We start from the raw sequence: 23,104 nt of genomic DNA on the forward strand, positions 1-23,104 counted from the left end.
CGCTGCACGCAGTGCCTGGAGGCACCCGAGCGGGGACGGCGCTTCCTGCACCTGTGGGGCTGCCTCGGTGCCCTGGGAGCGCAGGCTCCCCCGGCACGGGCCGGGCTGCCGTGCGCTGCCACCCCCTGCTCGCCCTCGCCTGCCAGGAGCAGCCCAGAAACTGCACCAGCGTCTATTCCAAAAAAATAATTTATCAGGTCGATATTTCATGTACATAAATATTCATCTCTATGGCTATGTACAGAGGCAGGCAGGAGCCAGGCAGGCAGCAGGGCTCCCGCCAAGAGACACTTCCATCGGAACGCGCAGCCGAAGCCCGGCTCTGAGGGTGGGTGACGCTGCGGGGCAGCACCCGTGCCAGGGAGGCGCAGGCTCATGCAATCCCAGACCTGGGTTTGCAGTGCTCAGCCTGGACTGCATCACGCAGAAACAGAGGCTGGGCATGGAAGAGCCCAGGCACCCCAGAGAGGGACCCCCCGCCCCGGCACGTGGCTCGGGGCCCTGCCCATGCACCGCAGGGAACAGCCCTGCACCCGCTTCGTGCATCTGCTGCCCCCGGGAGCGGCGGCACCCTCGGCATCTCCCGCTCCTGCCCACCCTTATGTCCTCACGCTGGGGTAGGAGAAGAGGCAGGGAGCGAGCGGCAGTGGGTCGTGGGTGAAGACGGAGTCGTCCGAGGAGCACGTGCTCGTGGTGTCCTCGCAGGAGGGCGAGTACTGCTCGAAGGGCATGGAGAGGTCCAGGTACTGCAGGGGAGAGCCGGGGCCGTGAGCGCCCGCCGCGCTGCCACCCGTGGGCACCGCGCGGGGCAGGAGCCAGCACCACTCACCTCCTCGGAGACGGCGGCCAGGACCTTGTCCAGCCCCTCCACCAGCTGCTTGAAGGTGGGGCGCTGCGAGGGCACGGCGTGCCAGCACTCCCGCATCAGCATGTACCTGGCGAGGAGGGCACGTCAGCGGGGCCGCGCCGCGGGCCGGGAGCCCCGCGCCCCCGCCGCTACTCACAGCTCGTGGGTGCAGTTGGAGGGCCGGTCCATGCGGTGCCCCTCCTTCAGCAGCTTGAAGAGCTCCTCCACGGGGATGCCAGGGTAGGGCGAGCCCCCCAGCGTGAAGATCTCCCACATGAGGATCCCAAAGGACCACCTGGGATCACAGGCAGCAAAGAGTGGGGGGCAGGTGAGCCTCATACCCAAGCCCTTCCTGCACAGGCAGCGCCCTCGCTGCCCCCACAGCACCCGATGTGCCATGGGAGGGAGGGACAAGACACCCAGACACCCGCAGAGCCCGGCATCACCCCTGGGAGAGACGGTGCCCTGCGGGGTGCCTGCCTAGTTATGGGAGTTCCCCAGGGTGGGCATCGCCCCACGGAGCCGCCTCGGCCCACCCCATAACTCCCCGCTCCCTGGGACTCACACGTCGCTCTGGTGCGTGTAGACGCGGTCGAACAGGGCCTCTGGTGCCATCCACTTCACAGGCAGGCGGCCCTGCAAGAACAAGCCCTCTGCTTAGCCATGGCTAGGGGCCCCCGTCCCCGTCCCCTCCGCTCTCCCAGTCCCCACCACACTCACATTGCTGGTTTTCTTGTAGTAGTCGATGTCGTGGACATCTCTGGCCAAGCCGAAGTCAGCGATTTTCATCACGCTCTCTGCCGTGACGAGCACGTTGCGGGCAGCCAAGTCACGGTGAATGCACTGCCAGGAAGGAGCCATCACCCAGAGGTGTGAGACAGTGGCTCTGGTTCTGCGTGTCCCCTCTGCACACCTGACTGCCACACACCTCCCGTGCGCCCCATGGCCCCCAGGCCCCTTCACGCTTCTATATCAGGGTCACTCCCATGGGGCTGGCTGCAGTGACAGTAGCATCTGGGGAAGAAAATCAGAAGGCAGGACAGGTCTGTCCTGCACAGATGTTTCTGGGGAGATCTTGGAGATGCTGCCCTGAGCTTCGCTGGATACGGCCGTGAGCTCTGCACAGCCTGGAGGAGGTGGCTGGGCCTCCTGTCTCCATTCAGAGAGAGGACAGTGGCATCAGCAGGGATGTGAAACACACAGGGCCTCCACCAGCACCGCACCCGCCCCAAGGTTTTCGCAGGCACAGGCATCCCAATGGGCTGTGCCAGCCGTACCCGTTTGGACTCCAGGTACTCCATGCCACGGGCCACCTGGTAGACACAGGAGACCAGGTCCTTGAAGGAGAGCTGCTCCTCAGGCATCGCAGTGATGTCGAAAGTATAGTCAGGCGTCGGGGGCCGCCGGGCCCGGAGGTACTCGCGCAGGTTGCCCTTTGCAGCGAACTCCACGATCACGTAGAGCGGCCCTGGAAAGGGTGTCCATGCTGCTCAGCCCCAGCGCCCCTCCGGGTGCCCTCCAGCTCTTTCCTGCCCACTCAGCAGCCCACCAAGAAGTGCCCCCTCCTCTGCCCTTTCAGCCTGCCCTCCACACTCCCCTGAGCCCCCCTCACCATCCTGCGTGCAGACTCCCAGGAGGTTGATGATGTTCTTGTGCTTGTCCATGAGTTTCATCATCTCCATCTCGGAGATGAGGTCAGCCAGGTCCTTGTCGGTGGCATTGTCTGGGGAAGGAGGGTCGTGTCATTGTGCCAGCTGGGGTGACACCACAGTCAGTCCCCCTCACTGCCTGGCACCACCTCAGCCTGTGTGCCAGGGACACCGCGCGGAACCGGTTACCTTTGAGCATCTTGACAGCCACGGTGACGGCTCGGTCCGGCCGGTCCCTGTCGATGCCGTAGGCCTCTGCCCGCACCACCTGGCCAAAGCAGCCTTCTCCCAAGGGCTTGCCCAGCACCAGCCTGGTAGAGTGAGATGGACCCGTGAGCGCCCCGCAGGAGCGCCCTGCTGCCCGCCCCGGGCACAGAGCCCCTCTCCCCCATGCTGCGGCACCGTACTTGTCCCGGGGGAATTCCCACTTGGAGTCAAGAGGCAGGTCGAGCTCCATGACCCCAGCCAGCATCGGGGCACAGCTGGAGGAGAGACGAGTGACGCGCATCAGGGATGTGCTGGACTTCCCAGACGAGCTGGAGTCCAGGGAGAACTGCGGAGAGAAGGTAGGAGACCTCAGCCCTCCAGCCCTGTGCTCTGGGGCCGGACAGGGCTCCCAGCCCAAGGACAGCAGGCACATGCAGGGATCCAGCGGTGCCACAGCTGCACGTGGCACTAGTAGAAGCTGCCCCTCCATGTTCCCAGGGCTCCTGCTTGGCGTGTACCTGTCGGATGAGTGGGAATTTGGAGAGCTTGTGGACAGCCATGGGCTCCAGAGGCTGCTTGCTCGACTGGGTCTGCATCCGGCACAGCACCACGATGATGACAGCCATGGCCACGGCCAGCGAGCCCGACGTGTAGATGATGATGTCTGTGTACTTGGTCTCAGGGGCCTCAGCTTCCCGCTCCAGGTCCTCTTCTGGAGGGAGCAAACGAGTTGGCCAGGGCCACAGTCCCCGCACGCCCAGGCCTGTCTCCTGCATGGCCCCGGCTCCCGCAGCAGCCTCGCGCCGCTGCCCCAGAGCCCCAGCGCTCACCTGGGAGCACGGTGAGCCAGGCGGACTGGTAGGAGAGGCCGATGGAGTTCCCCGCCAGGCAGGTGTACTCGCCCGCGTCCTCCATGGAGACATTGCGCAGGTACAACACCTCCACCTCCGAGCTGTTGATGTCTGCGGTCTGCAAGGGAAGGGGCAGAGCGTGAGCACCCTCCTTGACGGCGGGCTCTGTGCAGACCTCTCGTCTCCGCTTCGAGGTGGCCATCCCCATCACAGTCCCTGCCTCTCCAGGGCTGTGTGTTACCTTGAGCACTTGCACGTAGGGGACGCCATCAGGACCGTAGCTGCTGCCGTTCACCTCGATGTGCTTCAGCCACTGGATGTGAGGCTGGGCATCGCTGTAGACCTTGCAGAAGAACTCCACGTCGCTGCCCACCAGGGCTGTGGTGTTGGCGGGCAGCCCAGCCTGCAGGATGGGCCTGTGCGGTGACCTCTCTGCACAGAGGAAAGCAGGGCAGTGTCACCAACACAGCACGTGACGCTTGGGGCAGGGCCTCTGCCTCCCTCCCTGCCCTCTGGGAGCCCCAGCAGCTGTAGCAAGTCCCTCCCTAGACTGTCCCAGCCCAGCTCCAAGCCTGCTCTCGCATCCCCATGTCCCTTGGGTGCTCGGGACTCTGCAGGGATGTGTGGGCTGCTCGAGCAATGAGGACCTGAGCAGGGTCCACTGCCTCCTTCCCCATGGGCCTGTGCCCCTCTCTCACGAGCAGAGCCCAGGGAGCGCTCACCCAGTACATCCAGGAGGTAGCTGTAGCGGATGCTGCCGAACCTGTTCTCCACCAGGCAGGTGTAGTTGCCGCGGTCGGAGGGCACCACGCTCTCCATGACCAGGCTCCAGTGCTGGTGCCGAAGCTGCAGAGAGGGCAGCCATGTGGTGAAGGGCAGCGCCGCTGAGCTGGACCCCGTACTAGGCAGACCCCGCGCAGGGGAACCCGTGTTCTTACCCGGATGCCTCCGATGCGGTGCTCCCCTCGAAACTCGCGCCCGTTCTTGAACCAGCGGATGCTGGGGCTGGGGCTGCCCGAGGCCGGGCAGCGAAACTTGACCGTGTTCCCCGCGGGCACCGCATACAGCTTCTTGTCCATCCGGTGCGGATGTGTCCAGTAGGGCGCTGGGGAGACACGTGGTTAATGCCCAGCGGGATGCGCTGCGTGTCCCAGCTGCAGGGCCGGGAGCAGCCCCGGGCTCGGCCGAGCTGCTCTTGGCACGGGGACAAGCCGGAGCCTGGATGTGGCTCGACCAGCACTGACCTCTGTGCAAGTAGACGGGCTCGTCGTTCCGGTCTCCATGAGGACTGTCCCCATCACTGTCTTCATCGTCATCACCCGATGCCAGCGAGTCTGCAAGGGAAGATAGGTTGAGAGGGACACGTCTATCCGCAGCACGGCAGGGGACATGGGGTACCCTCCTCCCCACAGTGCGCCACGCACTGCCTGGGTTCTTACCCACGACGGAGAGGGTGAAGTTGCGCAGGATCTTCCCGGTCGCCCGTGCCCGGCAAACGTAGAGCCCTGAGTCCTCGTAGGCGACCTCCGAGATCTCCAACAGGCTCTTCTGGAGACGGATGCGACCCCCTGGGACAAGAGGCCTGGACTCCTTGTACCAGACCACACTGGCACTGCTCTGGTTGGCATCGCAGTACAGCTTCAACACATTGCCTGGGTCCAGCAGGAGATGTTCCTCTTCTGACTCCAGCAAAGGGCTCTCGAACATCCCTGCCAGCCCGGGAGAAACACGCTGAGCACCAGCCCCAGAGCTCAGCCCCGCTCACACTCCCCGCCAGCGGGACCCCCGGCACCCCCCGGCGCGCAGAGCACACGGCATGGCCTGGTGCCCGGCTCCAGCGCCCCATCCAGCCTGTGGCCATGGGCGAGGGCTGGACTCTGTCCTCGGGCGTGGGATGAGGCTTCCCCGGCCGTTTGCCTGGCACTGCCATGTCCCCGTCCAAGGCCACATCCCTGTGGAGCAGCCGCTCCCTGTGCCGCAGGCTGCCTGAGCCCCTTCTGCCCCATGGAGGACGGACACCCCCTCTGCACTGACTGGGGTAGGGGCTCCCCAGCTCCTCCACACGCCAGACTTGTCCCAGGCAGCGGCATCTCCCATCACGCTGCCCCACATCCCTTTCCAGGGCCAGGCTCTCCATGCCCTGTGTTCTCTCCTCCTACGCAGTGGGGCTGCTGCTCCCCATGGCTGGCGCCTGTCCCGCAGCCAATGTGGTCTGCACTCATGGCCTGGACCTGGGCCACATCAGGGGCCACCACGGCCCTGCTTAGGGGAGATGTTAGGAGCCAAGCACCTCCGAAGCCAGATCCAGGGCCTCCCGGCACCGCGTGCAGAAGCCGGGTCTGCAGATCGCCCTCCGCACAACCGCGTGTCCCACGCAACACGTGCGCATGCCCGGGGCGCAGCCGGGAACGCAGCCCCGGCTCTGCCCACCTCATGGCCATCTCGCACAGAAATAACCCAAGCACCAGCTCAGCAAACACCAGCTGCAACTCCCACCCCTGCAGAGACTGGGCCCCACGTGCTGGGAGCCCTGCTCGTGCACTGCCCCCTGCCCACGCGCCCGTGTGCTCCCCGGCCCCTGCTCTGCCACCAGACAAGCCGAGGGGCCGCCGGGCACATGGGTTATTCCCTGGTCCACACTGGAGCCCCCACAAGAGGCTTGGCCGGCCAGCACCTCCGGGGCATTCCCAGGTGCTAATGGATAACACACAACTGCCGCAGCGCGGGCTTTCACACCACCCTGCGCCTCCGCGCTCTTCCATGAGCAAATCCAAACCCCAGTAATGCAGGGACAGCCACCTCAAGCAAAGAGGCTGCCTCAAGCAGGTCCTGTTCCTCTCAGACAGTCCCCATCTCTGGGCCATGCATCCAGCCATGCAGGTGCCCCCGCTCGCCCCAACACCCTGCGCACCTGGCAGGTCTGGGGATGCATTGGGAGCTGCAGTCCCTCCGTGCCACCGTCCCCTCTCCCCAAGCCCCGCGTGTGTCCCCAGCAGTAGTACCTGGCTCCAGCGTCCTGCCCTGGGGAGCAGCCCGCAGAGCCCCCGTGGCCACCAGCAGGAGCCCGGGCAGGATGTGCAGCGGGAGCCACATCTTGCAGGCCCGGTCAGCGCGTGGCTCCGCACCCTGCAACACAGGCGGGAGCGCCGTGAGCGGAGCCACTGCGGGAGCCACCACCGTGTCCCTGAGCGGGCAGCTGGCTCCTGCCCCGCGCAGCTCCGGCCAGCTGGGGCGAGTGGGGAGGGATGGGGGTGTCACCTCTGCGTTCTAGCCCGCCCGAGGTGCCACACGGGACATTCTGAAGGGCATGTGGATGGCAAAAGTCCCCACAGCATGTCATCGTGGCAGTGAGGGGAGCCCCGGGTGAGACAAAGTCCCCTCCAGCCCTCAAGCCCTGATGGCTGCATGGGCAGACATGAGTGGGGGGTCCCTGCTGGGGCTCAGGGACCTGCACCCTGCAAGGCAGCAGCAGGAAACAAGACTCTGAGCCCCGTCTGGCCACTGTGCTGGGCACAGGTCCGCTCAGACAAGGGTGACCTGCAGCTGCACAATCAGGGTGCCCCGAGGTGAGGTGGGTCCCAGGGGCAGCCCCAAGGGTGGAGGGTCCCAAGACGAGGGTCATGCGGGGGAGAGGGTGCTGGGGCCCCACCGAGATGGAGGGATTACAAGTTCCAGGTTGGGGACAGCCCTGAGGGTAGAGGGGACAGGGCTGGCGGCGGGGAGAGTCCCGAGGGGAGAGGGGCCGGGGATCCCGAGCGCGGCGGGGGTCGCGGGTCGTTACCGGCGCTGAGGGGCTCCCTCGGCGGGGCCGCCCGCTCGCGGCGGGGAGGGCCCGGGCAAAGTCCGCGCTCTCCGCGGCCGCCGCTCACGTCGGGGCGCGGGGCCGGCTCAGCGGCGTGGCCCCATGGCGAGCGGGCGGGCGGGCGGGCGAGCGGCTGCCGAGGGCGGCAACGCGCCGCCTCCCTCCCTCCCTCCCTCCTCCCGCGCTCGGTGCCCGCCGTCCCGGCTCTGCCGCCGCCGCCGCCGCCGCGGCCACTTTGTAGGGAAGCGCTCGGGTTACAGCGGCGCCGCGTGCGGCCCTCGCCGGGGGCGGCCCGCCCGCCCGCCCGCCCTCCCCCGCGCGCGCCCGCCCGGCACCCGGGAGCGCCCCGGCCCGGGGGTCCTGGATAGCCCCGGAGCGGGGGCGGGGGGACGGGGACACGCCGTGGGGCCGGAGCAGGTGCCGTGGGGCTGGGGCAGCGCCGGGGGCTGAGGGTCGCTGCCGTGGGGCGGGGGAAGGCGGCAGCTCGGCCCTTATCGCCCGCAGCAGCGGGGATGGGCGGCCCCGGGGCTTCCCGCGGTCACCCCTGCGCAGTGTCCCAGGAACGGGAGCGGGTGCTGGACGCAAAAACATCATTCCCTGCCAGGCGGGCAGGGGAGGCCGGTGCTGGGGGAGCAGGACGCAGGGGCCCCGCTGTTGCCGTCACCCCGGCTGAGAAGCTCCAGCCAGAGAACAGGGTCAGGCCTGTGGGCAGAGGCCGTGGCGGGGGACCTGCCTTATCTCTCCCTGCCCTGCCGCATACCAATGCCAGGGCCATCAGCCGGCTTTGTCCCTTGGCTCCAGTGTTCCCAGCCTCCTTTCACGGACACCTTAGCCAGGCCCCTGCCTTGCCCTGGGGCTGGGGGCCCTGCCAGGGACCCTCCCGCCCTGCCCAGGCCCTGGGGCTGCTGTGCTGGGCTCCTGCTCTGCCCAGCACCTTCTCATCTGCCACCCCACGTGCTGGGGCAGGGCAGCACCCAGGGCCGGTACCGGCCCCGCGGCGGGGACCAGACTTGAGGACACCCTGATAGAGGGATGGAGAGCGGCAGCCGCCCTCCCTGGGCAGGACATGGTGCCCGTGGGCAGGACATGGTGCCCGTGGGCAGGATGCCACCCCTGCACCTGCATGGCCTCTGCTTGGCCCTGCTGCAGGTGACTCCGACTGCCAGGGGAGCCAGCGGTTCTGGAGATGCCGAGGGTGCCATGGAAGCAGCTTCCCACCAGGACAGCCCCGCACGGCGTGTTGCCTGGTGCCCATCCCCAGCCTCGCTGGGAAGCAGCCGCCTCGCTAATTCTGCCACAATTAGTTGCAGTGTTATCACTGCCCGGTGCCATAAAGTGGCCGTGACCCTCATTAGGAGCCCGTAACAGACTGTTGTAAAACACACGGAGCCTGCGCGCCAGGGCTGGGGGGCCCTAATCCGACCGATAAACACGTTGCCTCACGCTCCTGCAGCCCCAGCCTGCCTTCCAGCGCCTCTTGTGCTGCCGGCACAGGAGCCCTGAGCAAGCGAGGCAGCCGCAGCCCCTCCGCAGCTTCCCGGGAAGCGGCTGCGGCTCCTCCTCGTGCCCAGGCTGGCGCCGAGCGGCCGCAGCGCCTCCTCGCGCTGCTCTCTGCTTCGCTGCAGGACGAGCGGGGTGCGACGCGTCAGCTCCGTCGGGGGGGACGGGGCTGTCGCCGGTTGAGGCCCCTGCAGGGCTGTGCCCATAGGGCCCAGCACAGCTTTTCCCATGCTGCTTTGTCACGCAAAAATGGCAACTTCCAGCATAAAACACTCGCATTGCAATGAAGGCCCAGCCTGTTTGTGCTACGAGTGCCGGTGGCAGCCATCACCCAGCACGCGTGTCCCTGTCCTGGGCGCTGGGCCGGGGACTGAGGTGTTGGGCCACCGAACAGTCCTTGGGGTCGGGAGCCCTCGGGGCTGCCGGCAGCTGTTTGGCGTGGCCGACATTCCTGCCGGCGCGTGAAGCGGACGGGAACATTGATTTCACGGAGCAGCAGCAGCCGCTGCAGGGCTCGCAGCCTGCCGGGGCACAGGGAGACGCTGGGTTCAGCCCTGCTCTGACCTGGGCTGGCTGCACGCGGGCCCGGCCTGCTGTGGGGCTGAGACCCCTTGCACCCCATCCAGGACAGCGCGGGCAGATGGGAGCAGCACAGGAGATGCTCGCGCCAGCACCAAGATGCTCCCCACGTCACCCGCGGGTCCCCTGCCCCAGGACTCCCTCCTGCACAAGCTTGAGCATCCCCAGGGCGGGAGGTGCAGCTTGGGGCTGTGCTGTGGGGCTGAGCCATGGGGCAGGAGGCCGGGTTCCATCCCCTCCCTGCCGTGGGGCTGAGCCGGGCTAGGGGGCTCCGGCTGGTGATTTATAGCAGCAACTGAAGACAAACAAAAAGCCCTTCACGGCAGCACGGCCCCCGGTGGCCGGCCGCCCCCGGCAGCGCTGCCGCCTCCAGCAGCAACAAGGGGGGATTGTGGCAGCGCCGGCTCCCCCGCGCCGGGGGCACCCGGCAGCCGCCCTCGCTGCCCGGGGCTGCGCACAGGGACGCGGTGCTGGGCAGGGCGGCGGCGCTGGCGAAAACGCGGCGCCTCTCCCCGCTCCCTCCGGCCAGGGCTCCGCGAGGGTGCCCTAACGCAGGACCCGGTGTCCCCAGCACCGTCCCTGGAGGCCCCTGCCGCCCCTGCCGGCGCGGAGGCAACGTGCGGCGAGGCCTGCGCGGACCGGAGCCGGCGGCAGCGAGCGCGCGGGGCAGCCCAGGCCTCCATCCTGCCAGCCCTGCCCCTTCCCCCAGGCAGTAAATCAGCCCCGCTGCCCTCATGAAAGGCCCGTGTATGCGCTGCCGGCACAGCGAGCCTGCCTGGTGCCAACAATATTGCTCTTGGAAGGCAGCCGGGGCCGCGGGAACAGAGCCGCCCCTTGTGCCGGGCCCCGGCCTCGCCGCCGGCCCTGCTGCGGTCGCACCTGCGGCCAGCACGAGCGCGCGCGGCCCCGCCGCTCCTGGGGGGGCCGCAGCCCGGGGGGCTCTTTCCTCCTGGAAGTTTCTCTTGGCGGCTCCTGAACGGCTCTTGTTGGGGCACAGGCTCCCCTGGCTCCCAGCACCCAGGCCCGGACGTGCGCGGGGGCAGGACGCTGAGGCCGAGCAAGCTCCCTCCGCGCGCGCAGGGGCCCTGCAGGCTCCGGGGGCAAAGGCTCCCGTCCCTGCAGCCCTGCTGGACTTGACACGGCAGCTCTACAGCCCCGATCACAGCCTGCAGCCCTCTTATCAGCAGGGACCCGCAGGCCGGGGCGGCACCGGGGGAAGCCGGTTGGCTCCCGGCTGGGCAGGACAGCTCCGGAGCCGGTCCCTGCCCCGGTCTCCCAGCTCTGGCCTTGCTGATATCCCCTGTGAGCGGGTGCTTGCTGCAGCAGCAGGCTGAGCGGTGCCGTGATGCCGGGGGGCACCTGGTGTCCGTGTCCAGGGCATGCGCAGGGGTGCGAGTCCCCGCTCCGCACGCTGCTTGGCAGAGCGGGGCCCTGTGGCAAGGGAGCAGCTCAGCAGCGTGTGAAGCTGGCGCCGACCCTTTGCCTGCCCCGCACAAGCCCCGGGCTCGGGGCAGCGCTCCCCATGCGGAGCCGGGCGCCCGGGTTTCCTTATCTCCCACGCACAGGGACGGATGGAGCAACTCGGCCCGGTTAAGCTTTAACCAGGCAGAACTCGGCAAACACGAAGCTGCCGCGGTCTTTGGGGACTCAGAGCACAGTGTCACACTGCAGTCCTGCGCTTCGGCCGAGCCCCGGTGCGGGGGCACCGTGGAGACGGGCACCTCCCTGCAGGCAGGGGCAGGAAGGGCCCTGCAGCCTCGCGGGGCCAGGGCTGGCACTGCAGCGCGGAGCGAGCAGCGAGGGCGGCCCCCTGGCAGGAGTTGGGCCACCCTGCGTCCCCAGCCTCAGCCTGGCCCTGCATCCGCAGCTGATTCTCTGGCTGGAGACGACGGGGCTGGAGAGGCGCAGGGCTGCAGGCAGGGCCGGGCTCTGCGCGGCGCGGGGGGAACTTGGCGCCGGCTCCGCAGCGCCGCGCTGGAGGACGCGCCGGCTCCGCAGACTCGCGGGCTCCAAGGAGCCGGCTGCGGCAGGGGACGGCGGCGCTTCCGCGGGGGATGTGGCCGCGCGGTGGCTCCGTGCCCTGCGTGGGGCCTGCCAGCCCGGAAGGCGCTGGGGCTCGGCCTGGCGCGGGCAGCCAGGGCCCCGGCCCGGCACGGAGCCGCCTGCGGAGGCCCCGGGCAGGGAGGCCGAGCGGGGCCGGGCGGCTGCACTGCAGCACGGGGCAGCACCCGCCACGGCTCCATGCAGCAGCATCCGGCCCGGCTCCGCGCTGCAGGATCCTCTGTGGCTCCGCGCTGCAGGACCTGGCCTGGCTCTGTGCTACAGGATCCTCCACAGCTCTGCACTGCAGAGTCCTCCACGGCTCCACACTGCAGGGTCCAGCCTGGCTCCTCGCTGCAGGATCCTCCATGGCTCCTCGCTGCAGGATCCTCCATGGCTCCTCGCTGCAGGATCCTCCATGGCTCCACGCTGCAGCCTGCCCTGCAGTCTGCGCCAACACGCTCCAGGGCGCCCACGGGTGCTGCAGCTGCAGACCAGGAGCCCTGGCAGAGGTGATGCCCAGGCCTGGCTGGCGCAGGGGGCACAGCTGGCCGCTGCATGGGCCCCCGTCAGAGCAGTCCCCCAGCTGCAGAGCCCCGGGAGGGCAGAGCCAGGACATGGGGACTTGGGCTCCCAGGCTGGCCCCGTCTGGAGCGCAGGAGGGGCTGGCAGGTCTCCGAGCACCCTGCGACACCCCCCGCAGCACCAGAGCTGCCACCTGGCGGCGACTGCCACCCCGGGAGCCCTGCGGGCCCCCGCTGCCCTGCGACGGGCACAGGTAACGCAGGGGCTGCCCAGGGAGCTCTGCCACCGCGAGCCGCAGGGCCAGGAGCTGCAGCAACAGCCCAGCGCAGCCGGGAGCAGCCCCGGCACCCGCGAGAGCTGCCCCGGGCACGGCGCCTCCCACACAGGAAGGGCTCGGGCCACGGGGACAAGCCCCCCTTGGTGCTGGGAGCCCTGCTCTGCCCGGGGCGCAGGGCCGGCTATGGGGACACAGCCTCAGCCCCAGCACATGGCAGCAGGCAGGGTGGCAGGAGCCCCACGACAGCTTGCCCAGGGCCAGCAGCCCAAGCCCAGGCTGTCCCGCCTTCCCCGCGTGCCTGTGGCAGGGCCCAGGCCACACGGCCACGCTAGGGCAGCGGGGAGGACGGCACCTGCCCAGCTGGGTCTGGAGCTCCGGTGCCGCGGGACGACACGGCGGCTCGGGGAAGGTGGGTTCGGACACCAACCTCCTGCCCAGCCAGGCGTTTCTAAGGTGTCTGCATCCCGTTCTTTGCTTTGAAGAATGGCAAGAAACCAGCACAGGCAGTACCTGGTACTGCCTGTGCTGGTTTCTTGCCATTCTTCAAAGCACCCAATAGAACACCTTAGGGAACTGCAGATACATAAACACTGGGTACAGGAGGAGGCACACTGCCAGCACAGCCGCTGCAGCGTCACGCAGACGGGGCAGTGCTGGCAGGGGATCCCTCTCGGTGTCACCTGCCCTCGTACAGCGGGACGAGGGCCATGCAGCAGAGTCTGGGGCTGGAGGCCGTCCGGCGCTCCCGAGCACACAACGCTCCTTCAGTTCACTGCCGTTTTCTGCTCGTTGATCAACTTGCCAGCTTTAAAAGCACTCCCTCTTTAGCGGGGGACTAAGATCAGGCCTCAGCAGCGGTGCAAGCCTGGAAAACATCAGGAAGGCAAACCCAGACCGGCAGGAGCCTGTCCCAGGTGAAGACGGCAGCTCTGTGCAGGGTGAAGAAAGAAACCACAGAACATGCACCCTGCGGAGCAGGGAGGGGAAGGCACTCGCTCCAGGCAGAGAGATGAACATCTGGCTCTTTCTCCCGGATTAACCCAATGAGGGCAGACGCTGGTTTTTGGAAGCGCCCTCAGGAGGGCGACAGCGGCTCCGGGGAGCACCCGGAGCGAAGGGCCCTGTCCTGCCCTACCAAGAGCTGCCGCAACCCCGGTGCGGGAGGGCAGCTCTGCGGGCAGCCCTGCAGCGCCGCGCGGTGCAGCCCTCCCTGCACCCAGCACCCCGCGGGGCCGAGGCAGGTGCTGGGGGTGAGAACAGCGCGGTAGCCACGGGCTAGCACAGCCCCAGCTCCGCCAGGCACCGAGCTGCAGCACGGGCACCACGCGACGCCAGCGCAACGGCTACGGCAGCGCCCCTGCCTGAGGGTGAAACAGCCGAGGAACTCGCCCAAAACACAACTCTCAGAAGCCAGCCCTTCAGCACAGGGCTTCTACCAAGTACAGCGCACTAGCACTGTGAAGAGATCACTAAGCTTTAATTTCCACGTTTGAAACGTAGAACGGCTTGTTTTTTTTTTCTTTCCTCCAGGTGATACAATCTGCAAGAACTTTGTGGAGAAGGGCTGGCCAAGCAGCATCTAGCAAACGACTAGTGAAGGCAGCTTTTCAAAGACCTTGTAGGAGTTTTTCTGGTCAGCTCATGATTTAACTGAGTTGTAACAGTTTTTTATTTTATGTGTATTTCCTTCCTCCTTTTTTTTTTTCCCTTAAAAACATTATTTCCCTGGAGTATTTTGTAGCAAAATGCAAAATTTTGCACTCTGATGCAGATCCTGATAGAATTAAAAGTCTGAGATTGAGCTTATCTCAGACTTTTAATTCTATCAGGATCTGCATCAGAGTGCAAAATTTCCTGCATTTAGCTACCAAATACTCCAGGGAAATAATGTTTTTACAGGGAAAAAAAACACACAGGAGGAAGGACACATACCTTCCATAGAAACCAGCTAAAACAGTTACTTCCTTCCACATGGAAATCCTCAGAGCAGAGGGCTGAGCTGCCTGGAGAGCCAGGAGCTCCAACTCATTTTCCAGCCCCACTCCTACCACTAGCAGCTTGTGCAACACAAATTGTAACTACTCGTTACCCAGAGCTAGACAGCAGAGCTCCAGAACGGGCGCTGCAGTCACTAGGAGAGGCTGGAACAGCAAGCAGTGGCTCAAAACAATCCTGCACACAAACCTGACTGGAGGAGGCACAGGGAGCTGCAAATCCCTCTTTTGGGTCTGCACAAAGCCAGGCCGGCCGCACAGCGCCCCGTGCGCACGGCCGAGCTGCTCCCTGGGGTCTGGGAGCTCTCCCCCGGCAGCAGACACCGTGGAGCCCGGGATGCTGCCCCTTCCAGGTGCGAGGATCCGCTATTTGCTCTGCGGAGGGAGGAGGTGGCCTTGCCAGCCTGTTGCCAAAGCCTCCGTATTCCAGATACACACTTCCTCTCACACCACACCCACCTTTACAGGAAGCAATTGCACAATGAAAGCTACTCTAAGGGAGTGAAGTATTTGCTGTCTAGCAAGTCTTTTCCAGCTGGATCCTTTTTCTGCAAGATTCAGCCCCCGTTCTGTTCTGCTCAATGGGCGCATACAGGAGGGCAGGGCTTTGCTTATCCAGGGGGATAATGAAACCATTGTGGGCTGGCAAAGGACGTGTGTTCTTGAGCCACCAACAACTCCAAGAACAGTGCTGCAACTTGCTCTAGAAGTCTTGGCTGAAATAACTGTAGCCTCCTGGGGCAGTTGACTCTTCCCGAACGTACTGCTGCGGTGGGAACGCTCCTACAAGCGGCACTGCTCCTGGTATCCTGGACATCCAAGGGAGCAGCAAGAAGAGAATGGAGAAAGAAGAATGTCAGAACTGCTCTGCAATGTCACCTGCAAACACTGCTATCAGCAGAGCAAGGGCCTGCCACAGCCAAGGCAACAGACTTGCCAGGAAAGCACCCAGGTGCGTTCTTCCCTCTGTGTGGGTGTGCTCATGTGTGGAAAAGCCAGGTTTAGCAGGGCAGAATCAGCTATTGTCCAGCTCATGGTTGTAAAGAGCTCCCATTACAAAGCAAGACCCTTTCCTCTCCCTTCAGACTGCAGGAGCTGACTGGAACGTGATGTCGGAGCTAACTCCAAAAGCAGCTTCCTGAAAGGAGAGTTATCCCCCTCGCTGGGAAATTCAGCTCTGAATCTGCCTGCACTTTAGGCAGGGTGTCCTAATGCATTGTTCTTTAATTTCTTCCTAAGAAAAACACCAGTTAATCTGGCTTTGTTACTGACCATCTCTTAGTTAAGGTTCTGGAATTAAGGATCCCAACTTTGACAGTGTCCAGCATAAGTATTTTTAGTATCATGTGTCATCTTCCTGGCAGCCTAAAATGTCAATAACATTCCCAGGGGATCCTGCTATTTAACTCACTAACCAGGAGAAGTTGTTCAGCAATATAGTCCTGGTTTCTGGAGTGCACTGACTACATCCTCAATTGCAAGACAAGCAACTCAAGAGAGACTAGAACAGCAAGCAGACCTCACTAAGTCAGGCTTGAATTAAATTAAAATCTTGGTTGCTACAGAAACCGTGTTTAATGGGTGTCAGGCTGGATGCATTCACTCCAGAGGCCCACACAACCTTTTCAGGAGCCAAAAGCAATGGAAGGGCACTTTTATTTTCAGCAGCACCCCGGAGCTGTCTGCAGAGGGAGCTGTGAAAGAAGCTGAGCAGGTGGAAAGCACCACAAGTGGAATCTGCTTCAGAACAAACAGCCCAAGCTTCACAAAACTGTACTGTTCTGCTTGCAAGTCAGCTTGAAATATGCATCCAAAAGTGTAGTTATGTTACAGTTAAGCCATTGATTTGAACAGTGAAGCTGGAAACACACTTAAACAAGAAAGTTACTTACTGATTCTTGTGTTTGAAGCCACTGATGTGAGCTTGGTACTGCTCTATGGAGTTCAGTACTATGTTACATGTGGTGCAGGGGTAGCCCTTCCCAGCTGAAACAGACAGCAATGTTAGCACACACAGCTAGCCAACAACTTGGTGCCTGAGGTACAAACAAGTGAGATAATCAATCACTTGCTGTGGTAATTAACTGTTAAACAGAGAGAAATAGCTAGTTGCTAGCAGGTAGGGAGGTCACAGAATCCAACCACCCCATCGGCATCTTAAAACATTGGTCAGTTGCCGCAGAGTGGGGTGAGGGAATCACTATTTTTTCCTGGTCACAGAGGTTTGCTCATCTATGAAAAAATAATAGAGATTTTCTACAAACAGTTCATACTATCAAGCCTAGTAAAGAACCTAACAATAGGAAGCCATACCTGTCATTATACAGAATCTGCAATTCCACTTCTCTCCCAAATTTTCACTTGTTCTGATCTTTATATCAAATAAAAGAACGAAAGGGAGAGGCATAAATTTGTAAATGAATATTTAAGCAAAATCAAAATTTAAAATATTGAATTATTTAAATATATTACCTGAAATATTAAATAAATGTTTAATATTTATTAAATAATTTAATCAAAAATTTAAAAAGAGTCAGAGGAGATTATACAGGATGTCAAGCTCCACCATGCAGCATTCTGCTAAGCCGTGTTGAAGTGTGAATTGAGAATACTAAACTCTATCCTCAAGCAGTTCAGCTGCAGCCAGTGTATCAGTTAACTGCAAAAAAAAAAGTTTCCGACAATGTTGTACTAGACAGATCAACGGTCTTGTGTAACATGACAGCTCCAGCTGGAATGAAGGTTCTGGAGGTCACACATACCAAACAAGCAGGCATGGCAGTACAGTCTGCTGCAGGAGCCTGTAAGAGGGGAAGCTCTTGAGGGCAGTTGTCCTCAGGACATTAATTACTCTCCAACTCCAGCTCTCTGGGGAAGGGCTCTGCCTTAGCAACTCACATAAAGAAAATTTCCTTGAGGTAAAGAAATGTCAGATGTTCACCCTAGGGGTGCTGAGCAGTGCGGTGTCGGAGTGAGATGCACGACACAACGCAGCAGATGTTTCATCACTGGCTGCTTCACTGCAGAGGGTTCACACACTAATGGGCCGCTCGACTCTTGAAACAGAGAGCTGGACACGGGCATAAAAGGCCAGACGACCAGCTGCAGTCACCACATCCACCCCTCTGCATGACAGAGGTCAAGATCTGTGCTGCAAGTCCAGCAAACTGGCACGTACAGCAAGTCCTTTAAACTGCACTCCTGGAGCTGGTGGTTCCTGGAGGAACTTTAATTGGACAAGGTCTGGGTGGTGATCTATGGAGAACGGCTTCACTCGCTACCAGATCCCAGCAGAGACCGGTTTAGCGATGGGACAGGCCAGGGAAAGATACCAGCTACCTCACAGAAAATAAGAATCAGCATCTGAGCTCAACCTTATAAAAGAGGAGAACCAAGTCGAGTGTGCTGGGAAGAAATCTCCTAGCATGCCAGCTTGGCACAGCCGACAGCAAAGGGAGAGGGGCAAAATGAACAGGAGGAAACAGCCCGACTGAAGCCCTTTGAGCCACCCGTTACACGGGAACGGCTCCCGATTACAGCTGAAGCTCTGAAACCCTGTCTGGAAGAGCCAAAGTGCCACGAAGACATAGATGTTGTTGCTTCATCCTGCAAGTGCTTCACAGAAGACATCAGTGACACAGAACTCCCCACTTACCCAGCCTGCCCGGGCTGGGGCTCTGCCACTGGCACATCCTGAGTCACAAGAACGTGGAGCCCTTGATCAGGCCCCACTAATTAAGCAAAGACAGATGGATAACGCTAGATATAAAGCACCTCTTCCACCTCCTACATGACTAGGCAGTGTGGGAGAAAACACTGGATAATTGAGCCTCATTTCTCTTAAGTGCTACCAATATCTAAAGGTAGCTTGCCAAGAATTAGGATAATCTTCTGCTTATGGGGACATTTATGACAGAGAAAGAAGCCTTTGAAGAGGATTTTAGCACAATTTATCTGCTTGTTTTTTTACCTCAAGCATCCAGCAGGTACCAGATTTCCTGGTCCAACAGAGGGCTCCTGAGAAGCACAAGGAAGTTTACTGTGGGCTGCTAACACTTTCACTAGCCTCCAAGAGCTTTCAGCACTTAGAAGTACTCATAAGCAGCAGATCATAAACTAAGTGAAGAGTTTTAACTGTCTGCCTAAAGCTCCTCCTTAATAGCTCAATTTTTCACATTCCTGCCTGCTTCAGAGAGAGCTACATTAGTTCATCAGATGGAAGTGCCCACACAGAGGCAAAAAGGCAGAAATCTCTCTGGCTTTCATGTTCTTTGAAGCAGCAGCTGCAGTTAAACCTATTTTTCTTCCATCTTTGGCTGGTCCCCTCTGACGATATTTTTTTTAATCAAATGTCACTTTTATCTTTCCATTTTGGACACAATCCACCTAGCTGGAAACAATACTGGCCAAAATCCCTGCGTTCCCCACAGGGAGAATGAAACGGACATACCCGATCAGACGGCGTCGTGGAACACGACCCAGCGCTGCAGTCTCAGCCCCCCTCTTGCTGCCAGGCGTTTACAGCATCAATCAAATCAACCTTACAGTGAAGAATCGCTATCCCCCACCAGCAGCAGATCTCCCTTGTTCCCTGCACATGGACTGCCTGGCCCAGAGACCTGTCAGACACATCCTGTCACTCTCCCACTCTGCTCTTCAGCAATTTATTTATTAACCTGCCTGCTAGGAACTCACCCATGAAGGACGACGCTGATGCATCAGGGGTTCGGCCATAGTGTGCCATCAGCTTGTGTTTGGTCTCTTGTTTTCTGTGCTTCTTGCCCACATAATGCTGTTTTGCCATGAGGGGGTTGTTGAAAGTAGCATGGCAGAGACTACAGAACTTGTCTGGGTCAGTAATGTCCTTGTTCTCTTGGTTGGAGGACACAGTAGAAGCAGGGAGGGCAGCAGGATGTTTCTGGGAGGGCACCACTTCTGTAGGGTGAATCAAAATCGTTGGTCAGTCACAGAACGTAGAGGTAAAAAGCAGTTGTTTAATTTCCCCCAATACATATTAAAAAAAAAAAAAAAGAAAAAAAAGAAAAAGCAATGTTAGACAGAGAACGTTAGACCTCTAAATATGCTCAGGTTGTTCCCATCTCTTCCCTTAACAGTCCAGAATCAGAAGCATACAATAAGACAATTTAGAGTAGGCCAGAACAGAAGTACTTCTAGGGTTAAAAAAGAAGAAAAAAAGAACAGATTTGCATATTTCTCCTCAATAGAGTTAACATAAGCATAGTTTTATGCAAATACATGACATAGATCATTTCCCTCCTGCTGCTATGAGCCAGGCAAAGAAAGCAGGATGCAGTGAGAACAGAGCCCTTCTCTAGGGAGGCCAAGCAGGTTTCTGCAAACGCTGTTTAACTGCAGGACTCGATCCTGAAGCAAAGGCAAGGGTCTTGCTTCAGAAACAGCACAAACAGGACTAGGCCTAACGCGGTGAATTGACAGAGCGAACCAAACTCTCCTGTATGACGGGGACATCCACTGTGGCCTCTAATTGAAGATGAACTTTCCAAGTGCCCCAGACCCTCCCCGGGCTGCAGGGTGGGCAGGCTCCAGGCTGCCTCTGTGTCCTCAGCTCGGTGCCAGCACAGACCACCCACCGGGGGCACCCAGAGGCCACATTTTTCTTTCAACCTGACAGTCTGTACCGACCACCCAGGACTCCGGGGCTCCCTACCTGCTCCTTCACCCTCCAGACCTCTCTATCTGCTGACCATGGGGTGGGAAACACAGGCAGCTGCTACGGCCTCAGATCGAGGTCTGCCTGGAGAGCACCCAGCCTTGCCCGTGGTTGGCAGTGGATGCTGTGGCAGGAGCACGAGGCCAGGACATGCACACACGACACTGTCCAGCTGTATTCTACCAGTTCTCAGCAACCTGCAGCTCAGAAATCCCTGAATCACAGAGCCTACATCTTTGCTTCAGATAGCACTGTGAATTTGTGTTTTCTGAGTTCCCCCAATCATTTCAAGTCCCTGCAAGTTTTTAACAGGCACCATATCCTGTAACAAACATTTCTATGGCTTAAAGTAATGCTCCATGAAGGGCTCTCTCCCATTCCCAGCACAGAGAGGTGGATGCAGCACAGATGTAAGCTGTGTTTATCCTAACCAAAGCACGACCCCACTCAGCATCTCCTTAATGCCTGCCTGCCAGGCAGGCTGAACCTCAGGAAGTGCCCTGTAGCCTGCCCTATTTCATGTGTAGGAACATTTGCTTACACACAAAAGCTTAAACATGGGTCCAGTGACACTTCTCAACTCAATCTTCTGAATTTTTAGCTTGAGCAGCCTCCCTTTGTACAGCACAGAAGTGCTACACAGAGACCTACCTTCCACTTTGGGGGACTGCTGCTTCACATTCTTGGCGTGAGTTTTGCCCAAGTAATGAGAGGTTGCCACAGCCGGAGAGGAAAAGGTCATGTTGCAGATGGGGCAGCACTTGTTCCTATCATCCCCATTGCTGCTCTCCTGCTTGCTCTCCTGTTCACAAGAGGAAATAGCAAAGTTTAGGTATCTATGAAAGCAAAATAAGCAGAGATGTTTAGGTGTTGAGAAGATTTGACTGAACAGGGTTTCCATGACACAGCACCACTCCTGCCTTCAGTGAACAGCAACTTTCTCCTGCTTTCTGCTGCTAGTGAAACACTTCAGCTAGGGGGGCAGACCCGGCCTACAGGAGTTAAGGAGAAGGTTAAATGCCTGCGTGCCAGAGCGGGAGCCGCCAGCCCTCCTCTGCACAAGGTGTGCGATCCCGACGTCGCTATCAACTGGGCCATCTGCAACACGATGCTGGCTGAGCAGGCGACAGCAGTCGCTTCCAAGCTTGACATGACAGGCAAAGGAATCCTGTTCTCGATCCCGTCCTCTCCCCTCTGCTACAAATGCTTGAGGGTTAGGGATTAAAGCTGCAGCAATCACAGAGGTAGAATCTGTTTCCCAAATGAGTTGTGGGGCAGACAGATGGCCAAGCGGAATGGATCCCCCCCCCAGAAAGTGAATTCCAGTAGCTGCTCACTCCACGAATACTCTCACTGAAAGGAAAAATGATTCCCTCGCAGTTCAAATCATTCCCAGGACGGCTTCCAGTAAAAGGAGACATGCAGTTGTTTAAAACACAAAAGGCAATGGAGCTGCACTCATGGAAAATGGCTTAGTGACAGGACTGACACTGAGCTACTCAGTTCAAGCAACACCCTTTCCAAGGGCACACTCTGCACTTACTTTCAAGGCCCTCTAGATCGTGTAACACGCAACTTCCTGAATTTTAATAATAATAAAGAAAACCTGTATTTTTTACCTGCTTAGCATCCAGCTTCATTTTCTTCCCATGTGCAAGCTCCTCTTCACCATGGATAGACAAATACCGCCTGACTTTGTTTGCATGCTTCTTACTCTGAAGAAAGCATCAAGAAATAACTCCAAACAAACAAAACAACAAGAAAAAAACCCCATCGTTTAACACTTTTCCCTACGGAAACAACAGTCTTTAACGAAAAAAAGCCTTTAGCGGAAGCAGACCGCGAGGCTGGGCAGCAGCCCGGCCCTCACCTGGTAGTGGGCGAGCCTCTGGGACTCGGAGATGAGCAGCGCGCTGCACACCTTGCACTGGGCGTCCGTGAAGATGTGCCCGTTCTCGCGGATCATCCGCTCCACTGCAAAGACACAACAGGGCGCTCAAGTTTCCCGAAAAGCCGCCTGCTGCCCCGGCAGCGGGAGCCCCGTGCCCCCCGCGTGGCGGGGCGGCCGGCGGGGGCGCCCGGCCCCGCTCACCCGCCTCCTTGCCCACGGGCAGCGCCGCCGCGTCCCCGTTGCTACCCGCCCCGTCCGCCATCTTGGCCGCCCGGCCCGCCCCTCCCGCCGCTCTCGCGAGGGCTGCGCGGCTGCCTCGCGCCTAGCAACGGCGGCGGAGGGCGGCGCGGCGACATCCCGCGAGAGCGCCGCCGGCGGGCCCCGCGCGCCGTCACGTGTTCGCGCCGGAGGCGGCGGCCGCCATGTTGCTTGCGGGCACGGCGGGCGCGGGCCGCCCGCGCGGTCGCGGCGGCTCCCGGGTCGGGTCGTTCCCACCGAACTTGCTGCCCGTCCCCGTGCTGCTTTCTGCTGCTTTACTCCCCAGAAACGTACTGGATAGGGAGCATTATAGCAAATGAAAATGCTGATAAGTGACTTCGGGCAGATTATAATGCCACTCGAGACCTTTCACCCCACATTAGGACTATGCAACCAGGGCGCCTCTGCTTTGCACCGCAGTTGATACAGAAGCGACAAGATGCCTTTGGGTGTAAGGGCTACAGCGAGTCCTGAGCAGTCGCCAACGCCCCAAGCCGCCTTTTTCCCTGCCAGCGTGAGCACAAAAGCGCCGCAGGTGCCTCGCAGCGGTAACTTGGGCGCCCTCAGCTTAAGGCGAGCCGCGGTTCGGGCTCCCCGTGCTGCGCCGCTGTGTGATGCTCGCCACCCGCTCCTGGCTCCTCTGCTGTCCCAGAGTGAAACGTTGCGAGCGCCGGGGGCCCGAACCGTCCCTTTACGCGCCAGTGAAACCTCCGCAGCGACTGCAAACGCCGCCTGGGGGCGACTGCCGCCGCCCGGGCACCGCGGGGGATCCCTGAGGACGCCCGGGCCGCGCCGGGCCCAGCACTCGGCCCGGTGGGGCCACGACATGGCGCCGCCCGCCCCGCCGCCGGGCACGTGACGCGCGGCGAAGCCGCCGCCGACATCTTGAGAGAGGGCAATGAGGCCTCCGCCGCCAACTTGAGCGCGGGCAGGGGAGCCGCGGCGCGGGGCCGGGGGGCCGGCGGAGGCAGCAGCGCCGCCACCTGTCGCCG

At 61.0% G+C, this 23,104-nt stretch overlaps 1 protein-coding gene across 2 annotated transcripts; it reads right to left on the reverse strand.

Moving 5' to 3' along the window:
• Positions 1–506: 506 nt before the first annotated feature.
• Positions 507–22,129, reverse strand: LOC104572040 (fibroblast growth factor receptor 4). 2 transcript variants are annotated; one of them, XM_088522553.1, is made up of 21 exons: positions 22,056–22,129; positions 21,834–21,937; positions 21,583–21,678; positions 20,615–20,765; positions 18,967–19,206; positions 4,994–5,263; positions 4,799–4,888; positions 4,493–4,659; positions 4,277–4,400; positions 3,796–3,986; positions 3,534–3,672; positions 3,222–3,415; positions 2,904–3,049; positions 2,686–2,807; positions 2,460–2,570; positions 2,125–2,315; positions 1,568–1,690; positions 1,413–1,483; positions 1,005–1,142; positions 830–935; positions 507–746 (listed from the first exon to the last, which is right to left on the reverse strand). In XM_088522553.1, the coding sequence occupies exons 1-21, from the start codon at positions 22,114–22,116 to the stop codon at positions 600–602; spliced, it is 2,982 nt and encodes a 993-aa protein (XP_088378679.1). In that variant the 5' UTR covers positions 22,117–22,129; the 3' UTR covers positions 507–599. The 2 variants fall into 2 exon arrangements, with proteins under 2 accessions (XP_088378679.1, XP_088378680.1); XM_088522554.1 differs by lacking the exons at positions 507–746; positions 830–935; positions 1,005–1,142; ... (11 more) ...; positions 4,799–4,888; positions 4,994–5,263 and adding exons at positions 14,624–15,080; positions 16,164–16,257.
• Positions 22,130–23,104: the final 975 nt, after the last annotated feature.

This window comes from Tinamus guttatus, unplaced genomic scaffold (genome assembly GCF_059628265.1).
Source record: "Tinamus guttatus ecotype Peru unplaced genomic scaffold, ASM5962826v1 Tinamus_guttatus_pri_ptg000155l, whole genome shotgun sequence".
NCBI classification, from domain to species: domain Eukaryota; kingdom Metazoa; phylum Chordata; class Aves; order Tinamiformes; family Tinamidae; genus Tinamus; species Tinamus guttatus.